The sequence below is a fragment of the Haliotis asinina genome, chromosome 11 (assembly GCF_037392515.1).
Source record: "Haliotis asinina isolate JCU_RB_2024 chromosome 11, JCU_Hal_asi_v2, whole genome shotgun sequence".
Classification (NCBI taxonomy): domain Eukaryota; kingdom Metazoa; phylum Mollusca; class Gastropoda; order Lepetellida; family Haliotidae; genus Haliotis; species Haliotis asinina.
The window spans coordinates 14159026-14169498 of NC_090290.1; the positions used below are offsets into that span (position 1 = coordinate 14159026).

General features: G+C 40.8%; 1 protein-coding gene across 1 annotated transcript in view; it reads left to right on the forward strand.

Moving 5' to 3' along the window:
• The window catches only part of LOC137255289 (olfactory receptor 4M1-like), a 58118-nt gene extending 48165 nt beyond the window's left edge, over positions 1 to 9953 (forward strand). Inside the window, exons 2-6 of the mRNA XM_067792742.1 lie at positions 836 to 1421; positions 2472 to 2597; positions 8230 to 8281; positions 8365 to 8424; positions 9942 to 9953. Of these exons, the coding sequence (XP_067648843.1) occupies positions 836 to 1421; positions 2472 to 2597; positions 8230 to 8281; positions 8365 to 8424; positions 9942 to 9953 (836 nt within the window). The remainder of the gene's footprint in view (positions 1 to 835; positions 1422 to 2471; positions 2598 to 8229; positions 8282 to 8364; positions 8425 to 9941) is intronic.
• Positions 9954 to 10473: the final 520 nt, after the last annotated feature.

A 10473-nucleotide genomic window follows, 5' to 3' on the forward strand; every position in this document is an offset into this window, starting at 1 on the left:
CAGCAACAACAGGGAACAGTTCTGCAGTATGACAACGCCAGCCTGCCACACACACACACACACACACACACACACACAGCGCGAATTGTCCAGAACTTCTTGAACGCTATCCAAGTTCTCAGAGACACTGTTGGTCCATCGTCCCAAACGCTGGATTCAGTAAATGTACTATAACATTGTACTTTTTCTTTTATTTTATCGATCATTAATAGGGGTGTCATGTTAGAAGATATCACGTGTATTAAAACCAATTCCACGCTATTGGATTTCTGTCGCATATCTTACTCTGATTTAAACCATATCTTACTCTCATAAGAACCTAAGAGATTACACGCTTAATCAGCAGCATTGAAACTATTCAGGTCTACAAGAAAATTATAAATATTAACGTAGGTGCACTTCTCCTCACAAGGTGGTTGGCTAAAATATGATTTGCTGTTTAAATTGATAACTATTGCCTGGGCGGAAGTTTTTGTGCTATCTATGTTCAGTTGTATTTGGTTTCACAAATATTAATATGACTAGAAATAAGGGGTTTTCAATAACATGTCGTAGAAATAACTCCTGTTGCGCACTCAGACGTAGACTTATACAGCAAGTGGTACTATGCCCGACGTTTGGAACTGGGCTTGATTGACTGATGAAACGTGAGCCCCGGTATTTAAGTTTGTAACTTGTGTGTATAGCTCTGTGTATGTGTGTGTGTGTGCCCGCGTGCGTGTGTGTGTGAGAGAGAGATGGGTGGTGGATTACGTCGTGATTACCTCAGAATGAATGGACGTTTGGCATTCTTCATATTCCCTTGTTTTCCACATTTTTTCTTTGTCTTTCGCAGGAGTGGTGATGAACCCCAGCAATACAACAAACACGTCGCCCGCGCCTTTACAATTACAAAATATACCAAACGTCCCTTTCGGAATTTCCCTTATTTTCCTCGTTCTTGGCATCATCCTTGGAAACTGTGTTACCATCGCCGTCTTCCGGCTGAACCAGACATTGCGTTCTCCAGCGGGATGGATAATAGTCAACATCGCCACATGTGACCTTGCCCTTGGGGGTTTGGTAGGGTTTGCCGTCGTGCCTTCAGTCCTCATCGGTTACTTCCCTTTCCATGAGTCATTCGTTCAGGTGCAGGGGACGCTGGTTCTCATCTTCTTCGACGAAGCCGTGTATGGACTAGCCTTAGCAGCCCTTGATCGATACGTAGCGATATGTCGACCGTATCAATACGTCAGGTTGTTAACGGACACTAACCTGTTGGTAGTGGTTTCTTTGTCATGGTTATACGCAATTCTCAATCCTGTGGTTTTCTGTTTTACTAACGGTTACAAATACGATGACGTCAGATACGCGGTGGTTCCTGACCTGGCGGCAAACGTCCCCTTCAGCATCTATCTGATATGTTCAACTGTAGGAGTTGGGTTTGGCACAATAATAATCAGTTACCTTCGCGTTTTCCAGGAAGGTCGTAAAGTGCAAGCAAAGGGAGTAAATTACGTTCCCCCAAACATTACCCAACAAATAAAGCTAGCATCGACATTGGTACTGTTAACTGTGCTCTACGTCATCAATTACGTGGGCTTTGTTGTTGTTGAATCTATGTCCTTATTTGGCATGGGTCACCTGATCCCGGACGGAATATATAACCTGTTTTTTTTCTGCGCAGTCTCAAACAGCTTTTACAATGTCGTTGTGTACGCACTTACTTACAGGCCGTTCAGGATGGCGTTCATGAAAACTCTCTTCAAACAACGTGTTCGGAATGATGATTGGGAGTTCACCAGACAGTCGCGAAGTGTTCGTGTTTCCGGAGATGCCACGCAGATCTTCGCCATTGACTCTCCAACTATGGACAGGCAGTGATGACGTCACTCTACTCCATTCTGTGCAATCGGGGTGTTAGCTAGCTCAAAGGTGAAAGTCAAGGGGATTAAGGGGGGTTAGAACTGGGGTACTATGGTTTGTATCTGAACTGTGTTCTCTTAGTAAAGGCAGATAAATAAAATTAGACTTTTTGAACTGTGTTCACTTTGAGTTTGATGAATTTAGTTTGTGTTTTTAGGTTTTGCAATGTTTTAACTGTAATCCAGCACTCGGATAATATCAGCTCTTTCATGATACATGAAGGTGTGCACATGCCGATCCGTGTTGATAAACCTGCATATCAGATAAACTGACCGTCAAAAGAAGGTATACCAGGTTTTCCAGAAATCATTATCATTGACCCTTATCATTGACCCAGACTACCCAGACACACAAACGTAATTCAGTGGTGTTAACGACATCTGTTCTCAACCTGAACTAAAATCACACGCATACTACAGAAACACGCGGCGTCAAACATGCACAAGTTCACGGGGGCCCTCAAAACCAGTTTTTGTCACATATGGGATAAGCAGATACTGAGCTACACACAGTAAATGTTCACTTCCCTCACTTAAGTATCCTGTTTGTGTGTTACTTCCATACAGGCACGAAGCCTCCTTCCAGCCGAAGACGTCGGGCGTCGGGCGTCGGGCGTCGGATGTCGGACAAGGTCACGTGGTATGTGACGCCATCCGACCTGAGGGCTTGTGTAAGTTGCTGTCAGTTCTATGGTGGGTTAGAGCGTTTCAGCGCGCGTTTGTCTCGTGCATCCCACGTCTTGGTATTATGATACAATGTGTGGAACTTGGTCTAAGTATCATGAGTGCAACTTTGTCTAGGTACAATGTGTGGAACTCTATCCACGTAGTTCTTCAGATCTACATTAAGGTGGAATAGTTTAGCGTTATGTTTATACCCATGTAGATATTGAATGTTGACCTATGACCTTAGAAGAGGCGTATCCATTCATGGCAACAAGTGACGTTCACTAACGTCCATGGATGTATATGATCAGGCAATACTCATGGTCTTTCGGGGACATTTGCAAATAAATGAATTCACACAGACATCCACAAGCTTTCGGGGGCATCTGTAAAAATTTTAGGTTCGAATTGTCTCTCGTTATAGTACACTCTATGAGAAGCCTGAGGTTAGTGTTGTTATCTGTCCACCACACGTAGAGGCCGAGTCGATATTAACAGGACAACCCCACTCTGCTCATTATGTCGAACACAATACACGTGAGACACCTGCATGCAGCTAAAATAAAGGGCGAACTGAACGCCACGCCCACCTTTTGAAATCCCGCGACACGCACGGCAGACTGTCAGTCCAACAGTTGCCTATCGCCATCCCCGGACAATAGTGACAGTTATTTGGAAGATTTTGTTTCCGATTAAAACCAAATTGCAATATACCATCAGGAAGAGATTAGCGATAGCATCCGGACGCTTGTAATGGGATCACTCTTAGGGATTTTATCAGGATTAAATATATGAATATGCTGTTAGAATATGTGGTCATTGCACCGTAGAACTTGAAGAGAATACGAGAACAGAACTTCTGCTACAAACCTGCCAGCTTCGTTCTGTTTACTGGGAACAGTTAGGATATATCTGTCTCCTCATAATGTAAGTACATAAACATCTGGACGCTATATTCCACTGTTTAGGAACTGAGATAGCTGTATGGCAGTGCCAACGTTTCTTGTTCTTTCAAGACTTCAATTTTAATCTTACATATTAACTGAACATGCACTGAACTACAGTTTGAAAAACTATTCTAGGAAACTAATTAAGCAACTGACAAATTCCAACATATATTAAGAAAAGCGATGATTTCATGTATTCCTATTTATTGTGTATGCTTCTCATTGGTGATCTGGCTATAATGAAGTCAGCTCCGGTCAGAGACGGTGCCACATATGCAGTGACGTAAATAAACATGAGAGACTACGGATTCTTGTCATCACAAGGTATAAGTAAAGAAAAAATTGCAGGTAAAGACGTGAAGTACTAAAGCTGTGCAGACATGGTAGCTCGGCTCCTGCACTCGCTGATTACTGCATTGGTTCCTCAGCATCATGATCGTCAGTCGTAAACCAGTAATGGTAGAGTTGAAGTACTGCTTAAGTAAATATGTCAAAGTAGAGTTGAAGTACTGCTTAAGTAAATATGTCAAAGCAGAGTTGAAGTACTTTTTAATTAATACGTCAAAGTAGAGTTGAAGTACTGCTTAAGTAAATATGTCAAAGTAGAGTTGAAGTACTGCTTAAGTAAATATGTCAAAGTAGAGTTGAAGTACTGTTTAATTAATACGTCAAAGTAGAGTTGAAGTACTGTTTAATTAATACGTCAAAGTAGAGTTGAAGTACTGCTTAAGTGAATATGTCAAAGTAGAGTTGAAGTACTGTTTAATTAATAGGTCAAAGTAGAGTTAAAGTACTGTTTAATTAATACGTCAAAGTAGAGTTGAAGTACTGCTTAAGTAAATACGTCAAAGTAGAGTTAAAGTACTGTTTAATTAATACGTCAAAGTAGGGTTGAAGTGCTGCTTACGTAAATACGTCAAAGTGGAATTGAAGTGTTGGTAAAGTAAACATGAAACAATAGAGTTGATTATATTTTAAGCAAACGCGTCACAGAAGAGGTGAAGCTATGTTTAAGTAACTACGTCAGAGTTAAAGCTACGTCACAATAGAGTTGAAGTACTGTTTAAGTAAACGCTGCACAGTATTCTTGAAGTACTGGTTAAGTATAAACAATAAAGGTGAAATACAGTTTAAGCAAACACTTCACAGTAGAGTTGAAGTACTTCTTGAGAAAACACGCAACAGTAGAGTTGAAGTACTTAAGCAAACACGCAACTGTAGAGGTGAAGTACCTAAGCAAACACGCAACAGTAGAGTTGAAGCACTGGTTAACTTAACACAGCAACCGCTGTGAAGCATGAAACATATTTTATTTTACGACTTCACTGGCCCCACAACAGTGGATGGACAACGCACAGTATTGTGACTTTGAGTTCCTTTATCGGAACCCCGGGGATCATTTCGAAGCGTATAACCTGCCCTGCTAAAGAAAGTAAACCTTTAAAACTTAAATATGACAAAACAAATTATACTCACATACAAAAGTTAGTGTGACACACTAACAGACAGAATCAGAGCTACATATGCTCTACCGCGAATGAAATATTACATGGAAAGACAACTGTTAAAGATATGAGAACAACCAACAGTCAACAAAACCACCCCATGCACTTGGCACATGCAAAACGAGCCAACACATAAGAATGGATTCACAAGTTCACACAGTCAGTAGTGGGTGTGTCAACCATGTACATTGATGTAGGCCGGTACCGTCGCGATTATTCAGGCCACAAAACGTCAGTGGAATTCCTTGGGAAGAATATTCCATATTTGAGGAAGGATTTGGCAATGTTCCTGCAGTGTTGTTGGGGAACACGTCTTTTCCTCGACATTTCAAATAATGTTAATCATAGGTAAGCGAAAAGATATGGAATAAAATGTAAACGTTGAATATGACACAGCGGTCTGGATCCGATGTTCGAAGTCCTCAGAAACTAACTTCCGGAAAGGATTTAATTAGAACACTTATAATCACCCGTTAATGACGCAACATAACTACAATCACCTCGTTCTCAGGACCTCTATCACGTGACACGTCCACTACATGGAAACACCTGTTTTCAGTATCCGACAGTGGATTCCATTGGGTATAACAGGTAAAACAGTGGTGAAATAAACAATCTGGGCCCCATTTCACAAAGCTATCCTAGCGCTACGACTGTCGTAAGTCTATGGTACAGGGCCTATATTTCCGAAGCTCTGTTAACGCTATGATATGTCGTAAGTTAATGTTAATGTATGGCACTTACGGCTATATTTTGCGCCATGAAAGCTTAGAAAATGGAGGCCTGCCCTTGGCCTAGAAACTCTGTCGTCGCTAAGATCATCGTAAGGGTCATACATTAACATTAACTAACGACTATCTTAACGCTAAGAGGGTTTCCAAAACCTAAACCATGGGCTTTGGTTTTCGAAGCTCTCTTATCGCTAAGATAGTCGTAAGTGCCATGATACCTTAACACTGAATTAATACGATCTCTGCGCTTAGACAGCTTCGAAAACCGTGGCGCTGGCTAAGATCGTCGTAAGTTAATGTTAATGTATGGCACTTACGACTATTTTAGCGCTGAGAGAGCTTCGAAAAGCTAGACAGGAGATAGGACAGGTTCTTGGTTATTTTCTTTGTGAAATGTCTCCTGTTGAGGTAGTGAGTGGATGTAACTGTGGTTCTGTATCCTTCACAGAGTCAACGAGTACAGACAATGCGCCACAGGAAGTCTCAAGAAGCAGATGGAAATACAAGGGTGAATGACCGGCCTTCGAGGTCAACATCGCGACCAAGTTCAAGGTCAGAAGATGATGTTTACACGCCAGAACAGCTTATTCCCGAAGACATTGTTGTGGAAGAGAGTATCCAGATTCTCTATCAACATGAACCCATGACAAATCAGAATATAAACTACAGCTACGCCGGAAGTGAAACATCTTGTACGAAACTTTGCGGAATGTTCGAAAACCAAAATGGCGGTCAAATCAGGCGGTGCTTCGACGTGGAAAAGAAAAATGCAGGATTTTCCGAAAATGATCAGCGGAAACGAAGGCGGATGCAAACATCGTCGCAGCGTTTAGCGGCCAATACAAGAGAACGAAGAAGAATGTCTCACTTGAACCATGCGTTTAAGAAACTAAAGGATCATCTCCCAAATGTTCGTGACAGTAACAAAATGTCAAGGATTCAGACGCTCAGAGCTGCAATATCATACATACAGTATCTCATTATTGAAAACGAGACTGCCATCCAAAGGTGACGCTTTTATCATTCATAGCCACTCGTCAGTTTCCGTAACCAGTAGGAATAGTCCGGTTGGTCACGAAAAAGATAATAATGTTTTGGTAAAGGACTTTTCATTTCCTTATTACATACTATTATTTTGTCAAGGACAAGTAGTTATACAACGTCAATCTCCCTTGTCGTGGGTACAAAATTTGGGGATAAACAGCATGTGTTGGCCAATTTCCGGGTGTTATTGATTATTTGAAGCACGGGAATACATTTGGAACTGACGCGGCGTCAGCGGAGGGTTTCAGATGAAATATCCCTCAAATACTCAGTAACACCCTGAAATTGGCCAACACATGATGTTTATCGACACTGTAAACAAAAAAGGAAGCCAAAGGGTACAGCAGTAAAATGTCAGCTTCAGCTGGTTCCCATGTTAGCATCTGGAGATGCTCATCTGTGACGTCATTCCTACCTCACGTCACAATATGATTGGAATGACGTCACCACTGCTTTTGACACAACAAAACAATTGCGAATAGCCTTGTACTTTCCGGGATTCGAATACCATTTGATCATGTTTATCAACTAATAAGATTACAGAACTTGGCGTTTTGGTTTCCGATGCCTGTTTCAAAGCTGTCACCAACAATAATGTCATTAGCTGGTATCACAGCTGCTGCATTAAGCAGCGACGTTCAAGCTGGCTAGAGACTGATTTAAGTCACAGTTCAACCAACTGTACATGTACTCAACCACATTTTCTATTTCATGTCACCAAAGGAATATATATTAATGAGCTCTGCCGTGTAATATTTATTAAGCAGCTCTCTTGTATCTCCTTGTAGTCGAGATGCTTCAATAAATAAATACGTGGAGCGGTCATGATAAAATTGATATTTGAAGTTATGTTTACTTGGGGAGGAAGGTTTTCTTCAAAGAGGAAACCATTGTGCTTCAGGTTGAGTTTTGGAGCGCGTGAGTGGTGCTTGTGCTTGTTTGACTGGCTTGGAAGTGTGAGTGGTGAGCGCAAGTGTGAGCGGAACTTATGTTTGTTGGATTCAGAGTGCACCAAATATTCTTGTACAAAGTACACTGTTGACAGACTCGCTATTCTCTTCAGTCTCTTTAGAGTCTTCAGGGTCCCCGCTGTTGTCAAGTTTCCTGATGTCGTCAGTCTCCCTATTGTCGTCAGTCCCCCACTATTGTCAGTCTCCCTATTGTCGTCAGTCCCCTACTATTGTCAATCCCCCATTGTCGTCAGTTCCCCACTACTGTCAGTCCCCCATTGTCGTCAGTTTCCCACTATTGTCAGTCCCCCACTATTGTTTGTCACCGGAAGTGGGTAATCACGTCGATTCTCGCATTGCCCCGTGACCTACTTACGGGCCCTATTGTCGTCAGTCACCAACTGTCGTCAGTCCCCACTATCTTCAGGCCCCCTATTGTCGTCAGGTTCCAAACTGTTGTCAGTCTCAACCATTTTTTTCAGGCTCCACGCTCAATGCCAGAACGTCACAGAACAAGATTACAAGCTCAGAAGTGTAATTCAGATGCATTCTATTGCCCAGAACGTCCTGACACTGTTACGAATGCATATGGTAGACGTCTTCTGCAAATGTAAAAGCTGTACACCATACACATTGTCGTGCTCCGGCAAATTATTTATTTATTTCGCAGCAAGGATGTAATTGTGTTGACTGTTGTCTCATGTCAAGCAATATTTTCCACAAGTTGTTTGATCTGGAGGTCCTGTGCAGATCTGAATCAGACCAAATGCCTGATATGTTCAATGTGAGATATATTACAGCCGGTTCAAGCAATTGTGACAAATACCACAATACATATAAGTACATAAATTCGATATGAACTCCCAGATAGTAAAAAGGCAGGATTTATCAATGTGCTGTGGTGAGGTATAAACGATAATATATTGAAGAATTTGAGTATCTGTTTAGCAAGGACATAAATGCAGCGTCATGCAGAATGGCTGAAATCTTTACATTCTGTGGGGAATGTATGTGGAAATAAGAAAAAGAAATCTCCAAAACAACAATCTCAGTGGTTTGATAGGGAATGTTCAACGTAAAAGACTGAGAAATACAAGTACCTAAACAAATATATGTAGTACAGACGTGCAACAAATCTACAGAAATCTTTCACAGCAAATTTGCATATCAAGGAATACTGTAAACACAGAAAGATGGAACATGAACTAAAGATGGCTGAAAATGCCAACGAAACGTTCAAGGGCAAAGGTTAAAAGCATCCCTGAATACAGTGACATTTTTTGTCAAATGAGAAAAACACGAATGATATGAATGGAAATGAATACTTCAAATGCCTTTTAGGTAGTGACAAATCTGATAATAGGGATGACCTCGATCAGCAAGAACGACTTTCTTCACAGATGTGATGACTGCTGTGAAACTGTATCGAATATGGACCTATCTTCCGAAATTCCAAATCACGAAATCATAAAGACTGTTGTACAACTCAAAAACAATAAAACTCCTAGAGAAGATGGGATTCCTGCAGCGTTTCTTAAAGCGGACATTGTTAATATACGTCCGTAAATGAACCTACTGTTTAACAACATTTTGAACTGTGGTATTTTCCCAGAGACTTAGAACATCGGAATCATCATACGATTATATAACATGATGGAAGAGATGATCCCAATAACTATCCTGGAATATCTTTACTAAACGTCATTGGAAAAGTATTCACTATCAGTATTGAACGAAGAATGTGATCTTTGAATGAGCAAAACGAACTTCTCGCAGGATCCCAATCTGGCTTTCGTGAACAATATTCGGCTATTCAAGTATATATATAACACTAAGCTTAGTTCACCCCCTGAAGAGCCACTGAACGGCGAAAGATCTTGTGGAATTAGGACATTTTATGGAGATGGACATTTTCCCAAAGAAAAAGCTTTCGTATCCGTTACTTCTCGAAGGGCATCATGGGTTGGTTTAAAATATCGTCAATACGTATGACTGTATGACTGTGAAATCATGTGTAAAAATTAGTAATGAAAAAAAAAACGCCATTATTTACAACAAAGACAGGTTTTCGGCAGGGGTGCATTCTGAGTTCCTTGTTATTTCCTTTCGTCGTCAACTTGCGAGTTAAATGTACTCTGTGTGTAACCACGTATTTCCGTCTCAGCTATTGAGGATCTGTTACTTCTGTTTGCAGACGATGTTGTGACTTTTTCACATACTATAACAGATTTACATCGACAACTTGATTGTGTATCAACCTTTTGTAACAAATGGGGGCTTGAATTGAATTTGAAAAAAGAATACCAGATACATTTGAGCATAATCTCGAAAATTGAATCATTGAGATTTGAAGATAAACTTGTCAAACGTACAACATGTTATTAATTATATCTTTGAGTTCTGTTCTCTTCGTCGCTGAATTGAACCAAGAACTGCCACCACCGTCTCTCCGCTCAAGATGAAAAAGCCGTTATTCCTATCAACAATCTCTTCATACAATACTCATCAATATCATCGATATCAATATCATCGGCCAAATATTTGACAGCAAAATTAAAACCAACACTGCCCCCTCTATGCGTCTGAGATACGGGGAATCAAATATCAATAAAGTATGGAAAAGATGCAAGGCACTAAGTGTTGTTTTAAAAGATTTCTGAACCTTGGAACATTTGCAGCATATAATGCAGTTCTGGGAGAAACCGGATTGTACCAGATATGCACAT